The sequence below is a fragment of the Parasteatoda tepidariorum genome, chromosome 11 (genome assembly GCF_982258835.1).
Source record: "Parasteatoda tepidariorum strain Cologne lab strain chromosome 11, Ptep-v5.0, whole genome shotgun sequence".
Classification (NCBI taxonomy): domain Eukaryota; kingdom Metazoa; phylum Arthropoda; class Arachnida; order Araneae; family Theridiidae; genus Parasteatoda; species Parasteatoda tepidariorum.
The window spans coordinates 61,363,956-61,387,269 of record NC_141765.1 but is presented as its reverse complement, the minus strand read 5'-3'; the positions used below and the strand labels follow the sequence as shown (position 1 = coordinate 61,387,269).

At 26.5% G+C, this 23,314-nt stretch overlaps 1 protein-coding gene across 8 annotated transcripts in view; it reads left to right on the top strand.

Moving 5' to 3' along the window:
* LOC107446668 (A-type potassium channel modulatory protein KCNIP1) overlaps window positions 1–23,314 on the top strand; it is a 197,124-nt gene that overhangs the window by 151,947 nt on the left and 21,863 nt on the right. Inside the window, exons 1-2 of one of the 8 annotated variants that reach the window (XM_016061375.4) lie at window positions 4,858–4,978; window positions 14,304–14,432. The exons of the other annotated variants lie outside the window; for them this stretch is intronic. Coding sequence (XP_015916861.1) covers window positions 4,897–4,978; window positions 14,304–14,432 — 211 coding nt within the window. The 5' untranslated portion in view covers window positions 4,858–4,896. Of the gene's footprint in view, window positions 1–4,857; window positions 4,979–14,303; window positions 14,433–23,314 lie in introns of those variants that run through there. 8 annotated transcript variants of the gene reach the window in all.

Below are 23,314 nucleotides of genomic sequence, written 5' to 3'. Positions count from 1 at the left end.
TATATTGAAAATTATTGTCATGCTGGATCTCTTTTTTTTTTCAGTAATAATTTTACTGCAACACTTCGAATGCTATAAAAAGCTTGGAAACTTGTTTTTTGATATGTTTCTTTTAACAAGTTATAGAACCGAAAGTTTTCTCTTTCACTTTTATGTGTGGTAACATTGAACTTACAAACTAAGGGAGAAAAGAAATGATCTGAATATGATTTTTAAAGTAAAATTAAGATAAAAAGGAAGCAAAAATGTAAAGATCAATATGTAGAAATTTAAATTAGATTTGAAAATTGTAGTCTTAAAAAATATTTATTCGCACTAAAAAAATATATATATTAACTTTTGATGTTTTACCTCCATAAATGTGGATTCAGTATTCTATTTAATAAAATTTATATATTTAAATAATTAAACATCCGTGCAAATTAAGTTATCCAATGAACGATTTCTTCTTTAAATTAATTTCTTTGCTTATTTTTTGAGTAGAAGAAGGATAAATAATACCAATAATTGATACCTGCCTTCATTATAATTCTTATTTTACTTAGTTATCATTTAGCTCATCTTATTCAATACTGTTTACGTCTGTGCTGCCATCTCTTGCCGTTGATCGTAAGCATTTCAGATACAAAATGCATTTTTTTTTTAGACATGGCAAAGTTTATTCGAGTTTTATTCACTTCCGGTATTACCTCCTCTTCTAAAAAACTATTATTGAATTAAATGAAATAAACTGTGCAAAAAATTGAAGCTTTCTACGAAATAAGTTCAATGAACAGAAAATACTAGTTTTTTTTTTATTTTTTAATATAGTAAAGAAAGAGATTTTAATAACATTCTAAATAATAGGTTTTTTTAATAACATACTAAAGAAAGTGATTTTTTTTTAAATGTTAAACCATCAAAAACAAATACGTTAGATGACCAAGCAGGTGTACGTTAGTTGTAATATAGAGAGTAGTTAAAATGGTTAGGTTTCTCTTTTCTATATAAATATATTTTAATCTTTTCTGGAAAAGGTTCTGATTGACATTAATTTTCTAATAAATGCATGAAAGTAAAATTCAGTAAAATTTATGATAGTTGATGCTCGCTTGGTTCTTAAAAGTTTTTCTTCAAGAAAAATAATTAATGTTTTAATGTTTTTACTTAATAAACATCCTATTAGTGAGACTTTCAGGATAGTTGATAACGCAAGATAAAAATTCAAATAATAGAATGAAGAATTCCAGAATAGTAAACAATAATATAATAACAAAATAAAAAACATTAAAGTAGTAAAATATATAACTTTTGAATAAAGTATAACAAATGAATAAAAAATATATTAGATCAACAGAATAAATAATTAGAATAATTGAAAACAATATGAGAATTCGGAGTTAATAATAATAGGAGAAATTTCTGTTAGTCCTATTTGCTTGAAATTTGAAAAAAAAGAAATAATAATAACTGTAATAATATATTGAAAATGAATAGGTAAGCTTAAACGCATTTAAGATAAATATAGCGAAAATAATGTTCGTTTAATTATTACGTTAATAATTACAATAATTAAATTTAAATTATCATAAAATTAATGAATAACACATAGTAAAATATGTAAATAATATTACAATATAGCATTTTTGCAGATTCATCTTTTATAAGTCATACATAAGTCATATTATATTTATAAGTCATATTATATTTTAAGACTTTTATGAGACTGATTTTAAGATTCTTATTAAACTAATTTTAGGAGTTTCATAAGACTAATAACCTGATGTTAATTTTTCGTATTTATTTAGACCTAATTTAATTTTTAATTATACCCATTACATATATAATAATTATTTTGTCAACAATTCTCAAAAAAGTGATAACAATTCATTGAAAATTCAAAGAATAAGATAATTCTTCATTTTGTAGAGTGAATAGCTTTTTGACTTTCTGAGCATGAGTATAAGTATGAGAGACGCTTGCATACTATTTCAAGGTAGCAAGTAACAAAATTTAACTACTTAAAACACGTTTACAAGTATGTCTACTTATATACGCTGCTACTTAATATACACCTTTTTTTCCTTATTTAGTCATTAATCAAGAGCTGTCAGAATAAGGTATTTTAATGTATTCAAGTCTTAAAGGTATTTATTAGAAATTTTGTACGAATTACAGACGTATTTAGGTGAATATGGTTAATATATAATAATAATAATAATATAGCACTAATCAAGTAGAGAAATCTTTTGGATTGGATATTGTTCATTTTGGATATCAGTAATTATCCTTTTCTAATAGTATTAATTAAAATCAACTATTCTATATTTTTTTTTATTTTTGACTCCATTTTAGAACAAATCTTTCATAATTTTGAACTTTGCATGTAATTTTGGAGATTAAAAAAACTGACACTAATTAACATTAATTTAAAGAAGCATCGTCAAAAAACGGCAATGTACCAGGTAACAAATCTATTCCGCTTGTTACAAAGAAACTTTAAACTCCTATGTACGAAAAGTTTTTGTAATTTATGTGACAATGATAATTATAACAATGATAAAATAATTATAGCAGTGATAGTGATAATTGTAACGAATTCATCAAATTTGGAAGACTATGCATCTTATTTTTCTTTTTATTTATAATAAAGAGTTAAAAACATCTTTTGAAAGACAAAAGTATGTTACTAAAATAAGATAGAAAAGAGTGAAAAAAGTTTCAGTTTTGCTTGACTTTATAGCAATTCATCGAGATACATGGATACTATTCTGAAATTCTTTTTCTTCACATGCCTTCATTTTCAAGCTTAAATTTCACACATTTTTCATTCAAAAACTTCAAACCACATAAAAACAGGCTTAGATTTTGTAACCAGCTAGATTGTTGGATATTTCGTTTTTTTCCCCTTTCGTTTATTCCTTTTCACTTTCTAACTGTAACAAGATTTCGAAACGTGATAAAAGTTTGCTACGTTGTTATTTGTTCGCTTTCTAAATTCCAAACTCTGACATATTGTTTTTAAGTAAAAACTTTATTTCTTAAAATAGCATACATTTGTTTCATACTCCGAAAAATAAAAATTCAATAACAACATTTCCAATAGAAGAATACATTTTTTTTTCCATAACAATTTTTTCTATAAAATTTTTTTTCTATAATAATAAAAAATGAAACTTTCTTTTCTGCATTTTTATTTTTTCGGTGATTTTTTTAGCCATTTTTGAATTAATCTTATGCTTGGAAAATGCTTTAGGCATACCAGGATAGCATGTTTTTGTCCTGATTTTAGAGTAAATTTAAAACAAATTTTATTTCATATAATTTTATTTTATTACCGGCGATGAACAGCCGACTTAATTCTGAGTGCACGACTACCAATGTTCACCTCCGTAGCCTTGTAATTTTGAACCCAATCCAGAAGACAAAGAAACTTCTGTATCAAGTATTGGGAGAAATTTACATTAGTGGAGGACTTTCTGAAGGAACTAACACGCAATTGTGTTACATGGAGAGAAAAAACACGAAAATCTTTCACGGTTAGCCTGACTGCATAGGGACTCTAACCCATAATCCTACTACCACTGAGGATATTTTCAGTCATGTCAGCAGTGCGGTCGATGAGTAATGTGGTCGGTGAGAGTCAGATGCGGAATTCGCATCGACCAACCGTCACTGGGATTCGAGTCTGAGTCACCTCACTGACAGGCCAGTGCTCTATTCCTTGAACAAAAAAGAAATGAAACTAAAAATGTTTATGCATTTTTTTCATAAAAATAAATAAATAAATAGATAAATAAAAATTGCTAAAAATTGTAGCTTATTTTTTTGTTCTTAATCTGATACGTCTCGTGATTCGCCATTTCAAACAGTTTGTACCTTATTTTGGTTTCCTCGGCTACAGCACCATATGTGATATGGGATTATTTTTTCTGGATAATGCGAATCTGCAATAAAAAGGAGTTCGTATTAAAGATTTGAAAGTTTCCTCCTATCCCGACACTAAGTGGTAGGGGTAAAAGATCGAGTTAGGTATCCTTTTACAGTTTTTAAAAAATATAAAATGATGAATTTAACTATTTCGATCCGATGAATATTTCTCGAGATATTTTACCGCTTCCTTACTTTTTGCACACCCTATATATTAATCAATGAACTCCAAATTTCAAAAAACCATTTTAATACACATAGATCAAAAGCTTATAAATTAAACTAAAACATAAAATCTATTGTTCGAATTTCATATTCAAATCACTATTTTAAACTAACAAACAGTTTTGTAACTATTTAACTATAACTATTTAACTGTAACTATATATAACTATTTCAACCAAACGTCGTACTCTTAATCAGTTTATAATAGTTCCGATAGGCAATGGAGTGGATAAGTTCAAAGAATATTATCGATGATATATTTGACAGGAAGTAATATATTTAGTAAATCTATTTTCAACAACATATCTCGATTCTTCGAAGAAATATGTTGTACTCATTTGTCAAATTGGTGCAAACAGCCAAAATAGAAAAAAAAATGAATAATAATTCTAAAAGAGCATTGCATTGTGATAAGCTGCTCTCTAAGACATAACAATGCATCTAGATTTAAAGATGACGAAAAAAAAGCCAAGTCGCAAACAAAAGAAAATAAAGTGGATTTTTATGCTTATGCTAACTCTTATGTCATAGATGTCGCGTAATTTCTTGTTTTAATGAATGGTGTCATCGTTTGAACATCCAGCATCTTTCTGGCTCCTATTCCAAACCTAAGAAGGTGGATGTAGGGAAAGAGGTGTGGGGGAAAGTTTTTACAGGGGGAGGATGAATGTGGGACAAAAATAGGGAAGTTTTGGGACACAGTCCAAAAGTGGATGATACAGCTCTGGGGACTCTTTCTTTAACTCTCAAAGCAGTCTAGATATGCAAGGGATACAGACAAGAGCAACTCCATGCAACCGGCCTGTCAAGAAACGACAGCGGCGGAAGGGGGGAAGTGGGAGCAGTGAGTATGACTATGACTATTTGCAAATGAAAACATCAGCTTTATGCAAATAATAACAGACGGCTTGCCAACTGCTTCTCTGCGCTATATTAATATTTTCGCTGCTCATTTATTAATTTCTTATATGATGATGATTTTGACTTATGTCGCTTTGTTGTAATATCTTAAAATGTTGTGAAGTATATTGATTTTAAAAATAATTAAATGATGCAGTTTCTAAAAACTGAGTAAAATCAATGGAAACATTAAATGATGATATCGCTTTTTAAGCTTATAGTTATTATAAGGGTGGTAAAGAAAATTAAAGGATTGTTTTAATAAAAGAAAAAGGAGGTTTTTTTAATATTTGAAATATTAAGAGTTAAATATATTTGTTAAGCAAAGCAAAATATGTTTCTGCAATTCTTGAAGCTAAAAATTTAAATTTTGGATACCATTTTTACTAACCATCTTAAAATTATACAGCTAAAAATATTCATCATTTAAAACATAAATAGCTAACACTATATCATACACAATGTATTGAAAACATTAAGAATTTAGTTTTTCAAAGTGTTTCAAAAATTAGGTTTACAAGAAATGCTGTTATAAACTGGAATTAATTATTATTAATAATTATTATTCATATATTTGTTATTCATAATTAATTTTAAAATGTTATTCACAATTGCTGCTTAAGTTTACTGTTATCAGTTTTTAATTTTAAGTTACATCTCTTATTGTAAAATTGAAAACATTCCAAGAAATAATTCAGTTCTCCCGAATACTGTTATATATATATATATATATATATATATATATATATATATATATATATATATATATATATATATATATATATATATATATATATATATATATATATATATATATATATATATATATATATATATATATATATATATATATATATATATATATATATATATATATATATATATATATATATATATATATATATATATATATATATATATATATATATATATATATATATATATATATATATATATACAGTCATACAGTCATGGACAAAAAAATTAGCGCATCAAGAAGGAGACAAAATGAAACGAAATTTTACATACGTAATGACTACTTTGATATAAGTAAATGATTAGAAAATCAAGGATTATAGTTTTTCTTTGATTTTTCTAATCATTTACTTATATCAAAGTAATCATTACGTATGTAAAATTTCGCTTCATTTTGACGACTCCTTCTTGGTGCGCTAATTTTTTGTCCATGAGTGTATATATATATATATATATATATATATATATATATATATATATATATATATATATATATATATATATATATATATATATATATATATATATGGGTGTGCCGATATAAAGTACGTCAAAATATTTCTAAGCTAAATCTAATTCAATTAACATATTTTATATTAAAAATATCCTATAGCTCAACACAAGAGTATTTTTACACTCAAATTTGCATATTAAGAGAAAGTTTGGATTATTTAGATCAACACCATTTTCTCAAATCTCTTGTTATGCAAATTTTTGAAGAAAAAAAATTGATTTTGTCCATTAATGTTGTTTTCTAAACATAGAAGTTTTCATTTCACTATTTATTCAGCTGTAATAAACTTCAGCTATAGGAAAGAAAAAAATTGTGTCTCAAAAGTAAACATTAAAACTTAATTATGATGCTTTGAGAAGCCTTATAATCTGGTGTTTTCTAAAAATTTGACGTTTGCAATAGGTCAAGTCATTTAGTTGAAGATAAACATTTTCTTTAATAATATTTCCATAAGAGTTTGACATCTAGTGACACTAAATTTTTTTTAATCTTTCATTATATTCATTCTTCTCAAACTATTTCTCATTACATAGTGCAAAGCACATAAATTCATGCAGTATAGGGTAAACAATTTAATGATAGATCATTTTTCTAAAAAAAAAAAAATGCATGTTTAAGAATCTGCATTAAAATATAGCGGAATAAGCAGAATTGAAAAATAAGTTTTTAAAGTATTCTCTTCAAATCAAACGAAAGGCAAAAAATTAAGATACGTTGCCTTGAAAATAAAGAAGAAAGTATGGAACACCTGTAATAAAAAGAATGAGTTCCCTGAGAAAAAAAAGTAAGATCAAAGCTACCAGAATAAATTTACCGTGTTTCTGGCTCTATGGGAACACCAAAAAGCTCGTTAATTTTAACCGAAGTACTTTTATAAATATTTTGTCAGAATTAACAATAATATATAGCTTTATAATATGTGATAAAATTTGGCAAATGCAGTAAAACTTCGTAATTTTATCATGATACCTTAAAGCATGGCATGTAAATTGTTTATTCGGTTAAATCTACTTTTCAGTTTTGTGTTTTTTATAATAGAACTGGTAAAAAGAACGATAATTTTGAAAACCAGAATTTCTGATAAACTGTTATTATATGAGCGGAGAAATTATCAAATGAATGATTTAAATACCGAACATTTAGGTTTTATTAACTGGAATTATAGTTTTTATTTTACTAAAATGTCATTTCCATACAGTGCGGGAATTTTACAATTTTATCTCTCCGTTTAGCAATATATTATATTTACAACAAATTGGATAGCACTTTATCTCGATTAAAAATAAACATCGAACATTACATTGTAAAAACATTTACCCATTCATTAAAAACTGTAGATTACATATTATTATCGTATCACACATATAGAAGAGCTCCAATGACAAAGTGGTTCAGTTACTGAACTCGCAAATGGTGAACTGGGGTTCAATCCCCGATTTTGGATAGAAATCAAACATTAGTTCTATCCAAACTCGGTTTTGGATAGAAGTCAGCTTCATATCATTGGGTACCAGGTTGATTGGGAAATAAAAGTTGCTGGTGAGCCATACGCCCCACCATTACATCGTTGGTATCGAAATTATGGAATCTTAAACTTCGTGACCTCTTTAGTCAATAATTGGTTGTTAAAGGAGGATTTTGGGACCTAGTGTTCAATAAACCGGACATCAGCTTTAATCCATAATTATCACAAGATTTTTGTCTTATCTGATAATCAAGACGTTATTACTTTATAAAGAGGATATCTTGAAGCTGCATGGCATATTCCAACTGAAGGGAATATCTTGAAGCCTTAGACCATATTCTGGTTGAAAGATTGAGAATTTGAAAGTTCGAAAGTTTGAAAATTATAAAAATGAAAATTTAAAACAAAGGAAACTTGAATAAAGCACAGATAAAAGCAAATAAATGGGACATACTATAGCATCGGTTTTATAAACAGGAACCTACCTCACCGTCTAAACACAAAGTGTGAGTTTAGAGACGAAAGTTCTTGTTTATAGAACCGAAACTATAGTATGTATTTCCAATTATGTACCTTTATATGCTTTTATTTATGTGTAGCTTCTTTTTGTTTTATTTATGTGTAGCTCAAATGAAATCTCTTATTCTCATAAGAATAAAAATTTATTCAACGAAAGTACGTTTCTATGTTCATAATTTCTTAATTCACTGAAGTTTGCTCATACTATTTAGTGTAGTCTCTGTATGTATTTCAAACTATTAGATTGCAAATTAGTAAATAAAAATTTGAGCAATTTTTTTAAAGATATTCCATTTTTTTATTCTCGAATTGTATTCCAGATATTTTTCTCTCTTGAACAGCATAATTTAAAAATGTTCTATACATATATGGCATAATACAAAATCAATAATGACTTTTGTTATTTGCAATATAATATTCGGGAAATTTATTTTACAGTAAACATTAAATTTCTGCTGACGTTTCTCCTACGTTACTCTTTTCATAAACATTAGCTACTCTGCATTTTGTACAGGGTAGACTAATTCAGAAACTATAACTTGAAACTTTTTTAAATGTTTTTGAGAATCATCTATATTAAAAAAGTGAAAGAATCATTATTGTGTCAGAAATTGTTAAGGATTCTCTTTCAATTTCAACAAAAGAAAAAATTGTGGAAACGCTTTGTTGTAAGACATTACCACATTGTAAAAATTCCTTTGTACTTTTTACTGTAAAATCACTTATTCTCGGAACATGTTATGGAGCAAGTAATCTGATATACCGTAATTTAATTACAGTATAATATTTTACTGTAAAAATGATATTTTATGACTGATTCCCTCAAAGAATCGGTACTTAATACCGTAATTTGATTCGGAATTTTTTACAATGTAGAACTTCAACATAAGTCATGAAAATAATGACTAAGATATATTACACTTGAACTAAATAAGTTACATTTTACACTTTATAATTAAAATATTCTCAGAAATATTTAGGATTCGAGATAACAGTAGATTTTACGCAGAGGAAATAAATTTGTTTATTATTTTTATTTGAATAATTTATTGACTTCATAAACTTAGCACAAATAGCACAAAAGACTTTTGAAGTTTCAAATTAGTAAGTAAAAGCTCGATCAATACTTATCATAAATTTAATTTTATATTCTCTTATTTTAAACACCGTCTTAAATTATATTAAAAGGAATAATTGCTTCCATGTCGTTTACTTTTAAGAAATTTACAATGTAAACTATCCCTGTCACTTATGGCATAAATCAAATAAATTCTGTAATGATTTTCCAATCATTGTATTTTACTACTTCTCACTATAATTAAATTAACTGTTTTTCTGAAACTTTTATGTTAATTAAAAATAAAACCTTTTGATGACATCTTGTACATTTTCCTTTTCTTAAATATAATATATGTAACATTTTACGAAGTATTGACTAGTTTAAAACTTATATATGTAACGTTAGAAAAGCGTTAAATAACAATTCCATTCGCTGCGAGTTTTCTTTTTAAAAAGAGCACAAATTACGCTATAAAATACTTTTGCATAAATTTGAAAAATCTACGTGCATTAAATTTCTCTTTCATAACGACAAATTTGCCTTTTACTTAATGCAATTTACCCAGAGATAACTTATTAAATACGCAAATTTTTCTTCGCAATTCTGAAAAAAAATAATTTATATTTTTATCGAACCATGTCTAAGGATTTAAGTCAACATTCGTGTAGTGGAATACCGTAGAAAATGTTTTAGAAGATCTAAGCAATAATTCAGATAATTTTCCAGCAAAAACAGCTTTATAAAAAAAAGCTTAAAAATAAACTCATAAAATAAAAAGAGAAATTCCTTTTTATTTCATTAATTTTTGAGAAAAAAATTTTTATAAGAAAAAAAATTCTCAATTTATATTATAAAACCGAAACGAAGATATATTTTTTAATTTATAGCATATTTATATATGTTATAATTCAAACATAAATTATATAAACTATAATTTTATAATTACACTTGAGCAAAAAATCTTTTTTTAAATTGTAATTTTACTCTCTTTTTTCCATCCATTTTCACATATTTTAAAATACCATGTTGAGGTTAAAAACCGTCAGAAAAAATACAATTATCTAAAGAACAACATTGTCGTGTAAGTTCAAAAAAAGAATTTTCATTAAATTAAAAAAAAAAATTTAAAATCATTTATTGAAGTTACGTCGTTTAAAACCAAAGCACCCAAGAAATGCGAAAGTGTCAGTTTTAATTTCGACTGACCTCCCGTCATCATTAATAATAGATGAATATTTCGTATTTAAATACTTTAACTTTTTTAGATTGACAGTTTAAAGCTCTTTCAGTCTTCGTAAGTGCACTAATTTTGTAATAATTTAATTAAATTTTATTTCAGTTATATAGCTTAAATTTAGAGCTGTATTTTTCTCAATCAAGGACATGGGCATAAGGATGAAAATAATACATTTTTAATGAAGGGTGTTCCGTAACATGCTTGTCAAAAATATGGAGCATTAAAAGAAAGCACAATAAGGGACACAAATTAATATTTGTGTGAAAAATAAAGTGACTTAGAAGCCTAACGAATTGCAAGTAAGGAAGAAAGGGTTGAAGAAATCAAAACATGTTTGAATGCTGAAGGAAACAGAAAAAAATTGGAAAGGAGATTGATAGAAAACCTTTACATTTCAACACGCAATCAAAATCATTTTGATGTTTTTATTATATATTAAACGGAGAAAAAAAATTCTGGTAAAATTACAGTATTGCATGATAATGACATTTCAAGTAAAAAATAAACCATAATCCTGGTTAATGAAACCAAAATATATGATAATTAAACCATATACATGGTAATTATTCCATTCATATGGTAAAGGTTTACCAGAAATTGTAGCTTTAAAAATTATAGTTCTTATCACCGTACATTTTGTAAAAAAATACAAAGCTGAAAAGCAAATTTAACGATTTTATCACTTTTACCAAGTTTAATCGTTAATTTTACGAAAGTCATTACCATACTGTTTCGGTAAAAATTATCGAGCTTTTTAGAGTTTTCATAGAGTCAGAAACACAGCAAGCTTCACCACATTCTAGTAGTTTTTACCATACTGTCATTATCAGTGTAGTTATAGAAAATCTGAACAACGTTTATTTAGTATCGCAGTCTCCTCATTTGGTCTCCTTTCTTTAAGATTTTAAATTTTATTAAATTTCATAATTTCCTTTTGGTCATGTACTTTCTATAGTGTCATGCAAATATGCAAAAAAAAAACTGCACTCTTATAATATACTAAGCAGCTTAGAATATAAGAATTTTGTATTATTATACGTTTATGCTCCATGCTGCACTAAATTTTTTTAAAACTATTGAAAGGAATTATTTTACTAAATTAGAACTAATAACTTTTATAGAACTATTATATAGCTATTATTAAATTGAATAAGTTATAAATCACTGTACACAAATAATACATTTTCAATAATGAATTCGACCATATAGTTTTAGGTGCTGTTCATTATCACTCCTATGATTTACATCCTAAACTTTTTTTACTAATCAATCTAAAATTCATTTTATCAAACAATCAAAATACATTTTATTATTTCGCACTTATGCATAAACATGAAGTAAACGTGTATCTTTTTTAAACCTACTACGCAACGCAGAAAGATAAAATTTAAATGAAAAAGCAATTTTCTCGATGGCTAAAAACCTTCAAATAAATAACACATTCTTAAGTTAAGTCAAGTTTCTCTTCAATTCTATCTACACTCTTAGAGCTATACCACTTTTAAATAAAAAAGGAAGGTTGTCACCTTTATACACCGTAAAAAGTGCTGTAAAACTCGTGGGATATACTTTTTTGGTCTTTATTGTTTCCTTAAAGTCAAAGCATAGCGTATTTGTTGCGATTCAAAAGCGGCAAAAATAAACAATGATACTTGGCATATCCCCAATGCGAGTGACATAAAAAAGATCCCTTTGGGACCCCGTCATCTTGGCAATTTTTCTAGCTCTGTAGTGGCCAAAGTAGCCATCATGGCGGCACTATTAATTGAATAGTTTTTACCCGTTTACGATTAAATCCGAATTTGTTTACAGAAATGCATTAAATACTGAAAAAAATACAGTAATGATATTATCTTGACTTACTTTTTCAATCGACTACGAAAAATTATGGCACCAAGTAAATAACTCCGCTATAGAAAAGGTCAACCTTAAGTTTAAAAAAAAGATATTATTTTTGAAGTAAATAGTTTATTTTCTTCAAAACAAAATTATGAAATTCGTAGTCTAATTTAAAAAAAGTTTTCTGGATATTTTCTTTCTAATAATATATTTTTATTTAAGTATTTCAGTATTGAAACGAGTAAGATGTTTCTTTTCTTCAATCTTGAACACTAAATTCTTTTGCTTATATTTTGGATTCTTCGAGTTATTTTATTTCAAAAAGCTCAATTTAGCTTGTTTTTTTTATTAAAAAATTTTTGAAGAACTTTTTTTCAACGTTTCTGTTTTGGAGAATTTATGAAATAAACATTCTGCATTACGCTTTTGGAAAAACTTTGCCTTTGTATTAAAGCCAGCTATATGTACTTCTTTTCCAAAAATCAACATAAATTCTTTGCCTATTCTTAGATTCTTTAAATTACTTATAAATTTTTATTGTAATTATAATTGCTCATTCTACATGTATAAAAATTCTGGTAAAATTACCGTATTGCATGGTAAAAAAAAAACATAATTTTGATTGAAAAAACAAAACAAAATATACTGTATTTAATCCATGCACTTTTGAATTTTTCTGTTCATATAATTACGATTTACTGGAAATTATGGTTTTCAAAATTGTGGTTTTTACTTTCATGCATTTAGTAAAATATAAAAAACTGAAAGGTAAATTTAACCATATAAATTGTTTTTATGCCGTGCTCTAATGTATCATGATAAAACTGGCAAACTTTACCACAGTCACTATACTTTATCACATATTAAAGAACCATATTTTATAGTTCATTTCATAAAAATTATTACCAAGGGACTTCGGTGAAAATTACCAAGTTTCTTGGTGTAAGAAAAATTGTTTTAAATGTCCCGCTACCCCATTAAGGAGTTAAATTGTTTCTGTCTCTCAACTTTTCAGATAATTTTTATTCTAACTTGACTGATGTTTTTCAAAATGATCTGTGTATTCTTAATTATTCGCATGAGAAGCGGTTGGTTTTTAAGAAACATGCTGCATACTGTGTTTTTTTTTCAATTTTATTTGCCAGTTATTGGTTTTAGAGTTATTTTATTCAATATAAATGTAGTTTAAAAAGCAGAAAGTTTTATTTAATTTTCATTATGAAACAAAGCATAGAAAGAAAACCGAAGTTCAATTTAATACTAAATAAATTTTTATTGTAATTTAAACCATTAATGAGTTGAATATCATTTTGGAACAGTCTTAAAAAGCATTTAAATTCCCATGAATTGGTTTTTGGCTCAAATTTCAGAAAAAGTGCATTGTGTTTCTCTCCTTTAAATTTTTTGAATGAAAGCACGTATTAAGTGTTCTGCTAATATTTATTATTATTTTCAAAGAAAAAACTCGAAAGTTTCACTTTGTCATATCTAGAAAAAAGTAAAAAGCTTTTTTTCTAGTTTTTTATTAATTATTTGAAATATTTTACTGCATATAATTGCAAAATTAATTTCTGACTGAACTTTTGATGTTATTTATTTATTTATTATTATTATTTTACATTTAGCATTGCATTTTAAATTTTTACAAATTCATTAATTTTACTTTTAAAAAAGTAAATCAGACTTTTCCTGTCAGAAAGTTTAGTAAAGTTTCATGATTATTTTATTATAATTTAAAATATATGTGAAAATTATTAGTGAAAAAATCCAATGTGAGCACTAATGGTTTAACATCATCATTTATCATTTTATTATTTACTTTAAAATCATAAAATATATTTTGATGGTTATTAGATTTATATACATTTGGTAAATTCAGAAACTATCCAAGAGGTTGTTTTGGAGTTCTTAGCCTCTCGCATTCCATGCCTTCAACCTACGTTGGAAAGAATGAAACAAAAAATTCAACAGCAACAAAATCTCGAAAGCCGACTGGAAGAAACTACAAGTATGAAGTTTCCGTTTGATGGTGCATGAACCCTTTTACCAAACCCATCTCACTCCATTTACGTTTTTAATCCCATGGGTTATTCTCTTAAACAACCCTCTCCCATCTTCCCACAGTTTTAAGAAACTTGTTCAAAGAACTAACTCTTTGTAAAATGTTTTTTTGAAAAACTTTTCAGCTATAACTATTACTTTTTTAAAAAAAAGTTTCAGTTGACGGTTTAATTTAGCTTTTCGAAATGATCAGTCATGCTATCGTTTTAGGTTAGCATGTTGTAAAATGTTGCAGAAATCGAAGAAAAATTTTCAGCTCATTTGAAGCTATTCGTTAAAAAAAAATTAAGATATTTATTTGCTTTTTAAAGGTAAACTATCAAATGAAATGTTGTATTAAAATCATTTTAAAATAAACTATGATGTTGACAAATTATTGAGCTCTTAATTTATTTGTAAAATTTTAATTAATTTATTATAAAAAATAGCTTCACGCTATTTGAGCTTCACAGCGCACGTGCGAAAAATTACCCTACATAACGAAGCATCACGGAAAACGGGATTAGAATTGCGGTTAATGAGCTTTGCAAAATCTCTCTAATGCTTACTAAGAATGTAGCAAATGTCCTTTTTAATCAAACCTTGGTTTTGTTTAAGTTGAGCTATGATAACGAGTAATCAAGATAGAGAAGCATTGATTATAATCAATGGATCCAGTTTGAAGCACGTTATTTAATCATTTTAATGAAATAGTAGATAAAAAAAATAAATTATTCTATCTTATTTGATTTAATACTCTGAAAAAAGCAATAACTACGTCTTTATTTCGATCTCAGTATGTTGCTATCTCAAATGAGGGAGAAGAATTTTAATGTACTTTTCATTTTTTAAAAAACTTTTGGAATACATACTTTTTCTTAATTTCAAAACTCAATGCTTGATAATCGCGTTCATTTAAGTTTTTTTTTCTACACTTTTAAAACTTCCATTCCAAAATTTCGGTAAAGTAACTGGCAGCAGTCTGTTCATCCAATTAACCGAAAAGTTTAAGGTGAAAAACGCTTATTTACTTTTATGGTTTTGGAATCGTTTATAACTAGCACGGTTAAAAAACCATGAATACAAAACTATATAGTTTTTTAACCATTTGCAACTGGCATGAAAATACTAGCCTTTTTTGTGTGAAGTAGCTTTATGTTGCTGCCATCTATGCGTGAATGAGAGTATTGTATTTTAATAGTTCAGGGTCACGAATTCGAGAGTGCAGGATACGGGAAACTTTTGACAGATTATCCCTCTCAGCTATAATATGTACCCAGCTGAAGGGAACTAAGACTTCATTAGGTGTGTCTAGTTAATGGTCCGGTAATCTTCTGGTTGTTTAACCGCATTAGGCAAAAGCAGTTAACAAACGGGTTTTTTTTCGCAGTAATAATTTTAATACAATTTCATTTATGGTTATTTGGCTGTTATGTTTGACTATGGTAAAATAGCAGTTAAATAAATTGTTATTTAACCATTTTTTCCGAGAAATTTTTAATAGTGTGGAAGTTTAATAAATGTTTTCCCAGTTTTAACGAATAGGCTTACTTTAAAGCCACAGCTTAAATTAACTGAACAATTATACATTTTATTAATTACATTAATGCACAATAAAATTTTACTCGTTATTTACAGAGTAATGCACACATTATTAATAAATAGAGATATGTGTTTGCATCGCACTTCTCTCTCTCTCTGGAAAAAAAAAATGGTTCATCATTGAGCCATAATATAGTGCAAATTTTTTTAAACTTGTTATAGTGTTAAACTTAACTATGGAATTCAGGTTGAGCCTAAGTATAGTGTAATTCACTGTAAGAAGTGCGATAATATGGTTCAATTTTTCAATTTATCAACATCTAAGTGTTTTAGCTAAGTTAAACTATATTATAGCTCAAATTGCTCCAAAGTTTTAAACAGTGTACAGTGTACACAAAATATATAAATAAATAAATAAAAAAATTAATAAAAAAGGGGTGAACACTCCAAATAACTTTTAATCTGATGATTAGATAGCTGTTATGTCCCAGATTTTGAGGGTTAAAAACCAAATTCCAACGAAAAAAACATGTTTGTCAAGAGAAAGTACGTTTTTGTGTCTGATATCCTAAAATATCCACTAATTATTAGTATAGTTTATTTGAATATTAAAGCGTAAGTCCCCGAACCAATAATATTGAGTTCTAGTGCGTTAAAATCCGATCATTAGAGCATAAGTAATTCATGGCTTTCGCCTTTTTTTTGTGCAATGTCTTTTTAACGAGGGTTCCAACGTGTGTTTCAGGCACCAGGTGGTGTTCTGCTAATTAATGCCCGGCACAACAAAGCTTAGCTCATAATTAATTGATTACAAATAACCAACTTCTCGTAAACGGTGTAATTATTCATAACCAAGTACTCATAATAACTTTGATAAATCATAACTTTAACATACATAACTTTGATTAAAAAATATTCCTAACTTTGATAATTTTGATTACAAGCAATCATGATCAATGATTGCAGAGTCATGATCACAACTCATGATCATGCACTCATTAATTACGATTACAACTTAAATGATCACTTGCCATTGCCCAAAGAAAAAAAATTCTTGTAAAATAATCTTCCATGATATTTTGACATTAACAGCTATGACGATTTTAATAAAAATAAATAAATATATAAATAGTTCTAGTTAATAAAACTAAAATGGTAATGGTTTACCATAAATTCTTCCTTTCTGGAAATTCGTCAAAATTATAATTCTTATTACCACAGATTTAGTAGAAAATATAAAACTGAAAAGTAAACTTATCCTAATAAATGACTTATGTTATTCTTTAAACTTTAGATGATACTTTAGAGTCTAAAGTATCATGATAGAATTACCAAATTTTATCACACATTAAAAAACCATATTTTAGTGTTAATGTTCCAAAAATGATTACCAAAACGTGTCGGTAAAAATTGCAGAGCTTTTTGTTGATCCTATAGAGCCAGAAACAGGGTAAATTTTACCATATTCTGGCAGTTTTGACCATAATTTTTTCTCAGTGTGAGACGCATAATTAATATGTTTAAAGAAGGTTTTTGTTAAAATAAATGTTTTTTGAGGGAAATCTTAGTAACTAATGCTCTCCGTTTTTTCTTTTAATAATATCTTGTTATTAGATTTTAGAAATATTAAAGCTGTGGTAGGTAGATAATGCATTAGCAATCATTGCTTAAAATTACATGTTTATTAAAAAACAAATATTTTTGATATAACATATGTATATTTATAATGTATATACATGCTTTGTATGCTTAGGTTGCTTGTAATCATCATTACAATTTCAGTATAATCAGTATTTATAATTAATTGCAGTTGAAATAGATGTCTATTATGGCCGCATAAGGAACAGAAACAAAAATTATTATATTTTTTAAGTTATGACCTTACTAGTTTTTAAATATTAGCTAATTTTAAAAAGATCACATATGAAACGATAAAATATTTCAAATATGTCTAAATTTCTTCTTGCAAGAACACATCAATGAAATCGTTTTAAAAGAGCGTAAAATTTGTGATACGTTTTCTAAAAAAAATTACTTCGGTATATATCAAGACTTTTTTTCTTTGCTGGGTGATTTCATTATAAAACTATTTCAAGACTATTATAATCTTTAGTTAGGAAAAAGTCATAAAGTATGAAACTCTAACTGACACGTTTATCTAGAAATGCTTGTTCTTTGCGATTTTTAATAGAGGATTTGAAGGAAAATAACGTTAACGATAAAATTTATTTCTTCAATAGTAGTTGTTTTCCATTGAGTTTAAAAAGTTTCATACTTAAGGAGTTGTTGCTTCTAACGCTTACTTTTTGATATATTATAAATAAATATCATAATTAGTATCTATAACTAAGACATAGTAAAAAGGCATATTAATATTTGTAGCAACTATGTTTTACCCACTTTTAATATAGCTACTTTTATTCATTAAACCCTTTTGAATATTTTAAAATGCCTATTAACATTTCCTATTTATCAAATTAACAGTAGCATGTTACTACCAGAAGTGTTTTTCTTATTAAAATTTCTTTTTTACATATTTTTTCAATAAATATTCTCAAAGATGTTTTAAAACAAATGGATATTGTAACGAACTCTCCTCTGCGCTGTAGTGGGGGAAAGAGGAGAGTTTGTTACAATATCTAATTTTATTATGCCAAAAGAAATACATAATAATTACTTGTAACTAACCTCTTGCTCATTGCATTCATATTTTTCTATTCATTGATGTATTTCTTTTCAGTTGTATATTAATTATCTTAGTTTTCATGCTGTGTAATAAATGTTTATTTTCATTAAATATACTGGGTACTTAAAAAGTAGCAAATACTTTCTCAATTATTGAAAATTTGTTTAATTTTAATTTTTTTTATAAAAATACTTTTTAACACAAAAATTTGATGTAATTGTTGAAATTGGCTATGTCATAAAGTAATTGCAAATTGCAATGTTAGTTTCATAAAAAAATAAAATTAAATGATGCAAGAAACTAAAACTGATGTAAATACCTTTAAAAAAATATAGCAATGAACCTTAAAAGGAGGAAAGGTCACAAATGCTGGGGTCACGAAACCAATTTGTAAAGGAAAAAGCGTTGTATTGCTCAACACAATGCAATACAACGCAATAACAAAAATTAAGAGATAACGTTTTATAATTTCTCTTTTTACAATATAATTCTTAATTATTAATAGAAATTAGTACTTTGAATTCATTTTTAAATTAATTATTATAATAAAATTTAAAAATATTTGTACTTAGCATATTTTTTTAGAAAATGATTGTCATCTATATCTCATATAAATATATAAAAATCATTTAGCGTATCATATTTATAATATAAAAATCCTTTGTCAAATATATTATGCAATTTAAAAAATAATATAAACTTATCTAATTACAATGTAAATAAAAATTGCTATTCATTACTACTTTAAATTTATTTGCAATACATATAAATTATATTTATTTCCATATTTCTTAGAATTCCAATAGTATTTTGAAGAAACAAAACTAAGAGCATTATGTTGAAAAGTAGTTTGCAAAGAAGTGAAGCATTTAAAATAATTTATAACATTTCAAGCAATCCATTTTAAAACAATAATCTTTCAGAAAAGATCGACAAATAAACGGTACAGTTTACGATATTTGAGTAAATGATATCATTTTTCTGGCAATCTATTTTCAATTCTCTTCTTTTTACAAGAACTATTCGAAAACTTTCAAAAATTCGGATATCAGACTTTCAAATCCAAGGAACATCATAGAATATTTTCTTTTTTACTAAAATACTCTAAAAGCAGTCTTTAAATCTTCAGACGTGAGTAGACACTATAAATCAGGGCACAGTTTCAATTTCCTTTTCTTCCATAAGGAAAGAGATTTCCAGCAATACCTAGCATTTTTTTAAAAATAATTTTTCTTTCAAAAAGTGCAATGGAACATTGTGTAATATATTGCAATAAATTTCTGAATTTATGTTTTTTGCAATATATTTACTTTTCTTAGTGTGTGATGGCTGTTAGAGAAAAATAACGAATATTGACTGCATCTTATATTTTACAAAACAAACTATTGTTTTTATGTTAAATATCAATTTTGTTTGGTAATGCTTTATAATTTGTTGTTTATTCTATTGTTCTTATTTTTTTCCAAAATTGTCAGTTAATCTTGACAAACATTGCAATATTTTTTTTAAGTTTTTTTTCCCTTCATTTTTTAGTATTACATATATTAACATTTCTTTGAAAATAAATGAGTTGTGTTTGCTAAAAAATAATAACAAATGCAAATAGTATGCCTTGTTTTGTACAAAATAAATTATTGCGCTTTTTATTTTTAATAAACTTTTAGTCTGATAATTTTTTAATATTCTTTTTAATTTTTCTATTGTTGCATTTCTGTTAAAAATAAAACAATTAGAGCTTATACCATATCAAATATAGATGGTTAAAAGGCTGAATAATGCAATTCATATTTAAAATATTTTGAAATGTTGCTCAGATAGATGTAGAGAACATTTAGTTCCACGGTATATTTGTGATAAAATTATTCATTCTTAAAATATAAAATATTTCAATGCAATGCATTGCTCTATTTCTAACTATTTTATTCACAAGAAAAATAGTTAATGAGCATTAAGATTACGGAACACCAAGCATGCAAGTCATTCTCACTAAGCCATGCATATAATATAGATAAAATTTATTTGATATTTCGTATGAAATCATTTAATGTTGGTAGTGCTTTTAAATAAATAAGTATTCATTGCCTTATCATTATCTTTAACCATTATCTATCTAATACAGGATTAAGCGATACAAAACTTTTGATCTCCTACTCTTGCTTCTTAATTCATGTAATTTGAAACTGGAATTCAAAACATTAAACCAACTTTGGTTTTCATTTTATTTTATAACCGGCGTTGTACAGCTGACTCAGTTCTGAGTTTACGAATATCAACGTTCAACTCCGTAGCCTTGCAATTTTGAATCCTACAGAGAAGACAAGAGAACTCCTGGATCAAACATTGAGTCAAACTAGCCTTCTTGGATACCTTTTTGATAAAATCTCCCCTCATTTCCGTTACATGGAAAGGAAAAGCTCGAAAGCATCTCACGGTTATCCCGACCGTAAAGGGATTCTAACCCATGATCCGCCTAAAATTGAGGATATTTTATGTCAGAACTGTGGTCGGTGTGAGCAGGGTGTAGAATTCGCAAGAATCCGCCAGCCCTACGATTTGAGTCTGGGTCATTTCAGTGAGAGGCGAACGTTTTATAGCCTGAGCCATCGCGGCTCAAATCACCTTAGTTGTGGTCGCTTTTTTTTCTAGTTCGAAATGTTGTAAATCTAGAAGTTGTTAGTTCTTCATGCTATGTGGAAAGCCCATTGTTACTTTAAACATTTAGTCCCTTGGATGACGTAAAAATCTTTTTATTTTCTTGTTCATGCTACTCGATTTCGATAATTTCTCCTGATATGGAGTAAATATCTTTCAGTACTTATTTGTCCCAGCTAACCTATTACTTTCATACTAAGTTTTTTTAAGGATTCCCTAGTGAGATTCTATGCTGCAAAAGTAAGTGCGAGTAAAAAACATTGGTTAAAATTTTTCCTCTTTAGATATTGATGTTTATTATACTTTAATATGTGCTGAGAAAAAACATCTGGTCAAAACTTCTAGAATGTAGTAACATTTACCTTGTTTCGGGTTTTATTAGAACAACAAAAAGCACAATAATTTTTAAAGAATAGCTTTGGTGATGATTTTATCTATATGGTTTTAAAATTTGTGATTAAATTTGATAAATGTGATAAAATTTGATAATTTTATCGTGATAACTTAGAGCTTGGCATAAAAACCATCTATCCAGTCAAATTTACTTATCAGTTTTTCTTTTTTTTTCACTAAATGTGTGATAATAAGAACTGTAATTTTGAAACCCAGAATTTCCAGGGGATCGTTATCATATGAAAGGAATAATTACCAAATGAGTTGTTCAAATACCACATATTTTGGTTTTATTAACCAGAATTATGAATTATGTTCTTTTCTACCAAAAATGTCAATACAATACGGTAATTTTACCATAATTTTCTTCTGCTCGTGATATTTTTGCGTAAAGTGCTTCAACTAATTTTTAATTTTTTCTTTATTTTAAGTGTTATTTTTTATCCACTGATTTAATGTGTATTATTCAGGCTTCCATTGAATATCCTGAGAAAAAGAAAAACACTTTTTATTACCAGAAAATAATCAGTTAAAATGACCCTAAATTCTGGGTTAAATGCTCAGCGATAAAGTGATAAAGCAAAACGAAAAGCAGGCATTGCTATTCAATTCCCATTTTATAACGTAAATACAATATTTTACAGACAATATCAAGTGGCACACACAATATAATCTGCTATCCAAATAATAACTTACAGCAACGTTTCTGGTATATTCTGCTTATATCATATTTTTAAAAAATTGGGCTCAGAAATGTAAAAGACCTAAATTGAATAGTAGACTTAAATCGAATATAAGACTAGAATAGGACAAATAGAAGACCATAAAAGACATAAATTGAATAAAACTATTGAAATTGTTGGGAATATTAAGTTTTGACATCGAATGATATATTTCTAGAATAAATTTTAGAAAACTTTTTAAATGAAGCATAAGAGTGTATTTTAAAACTAATTTCAAGCATTACAATTTAGCAAATTTAGTAATAAAACTTCATATTCTATTTTATTCTATTTTTCTATATTATCTTCATATATATTTCTAAATATATTCTATTTTTCTATATTATCTTCATATTCTATCTCTCAACTAAAATATTTTTTTAAACAAGTTTGTGATAAAAACAGTGCCAGTATATTAAAAATTAGTATTTTGAAAATTTACATTTTAAGCAAAAATTAATTTGTCAATCATATTGAGGTAATTATATAAGCAATACGTACTGCAGACTGTATGAATTGCTTATATAACTACCTCAAGTTTCAATAAAAATTTAATACCAGCAATTGAGTTTGAACATAATAGATAAGATTTATTTATAGGTTATTAAAAAATATTTTTTGATAGATAAAGTTAAAAAAAATTATCAGTATTTGAATACATAAGTTATTCATAATTTAAACGAGCTCAATATAAATCTGGGAATTGAGTTAAATCTTCTCTGGCACTCGGCCTGTTTTTAAAATAAGAAAAATTCGCCAAGATTTCAATAGAAAGAGATACCATGCCAAATGTTTTCAATACAATGCTGGTCGTATCAATGTATGCCAAAAAGAAAATGAACATAACCATTACTG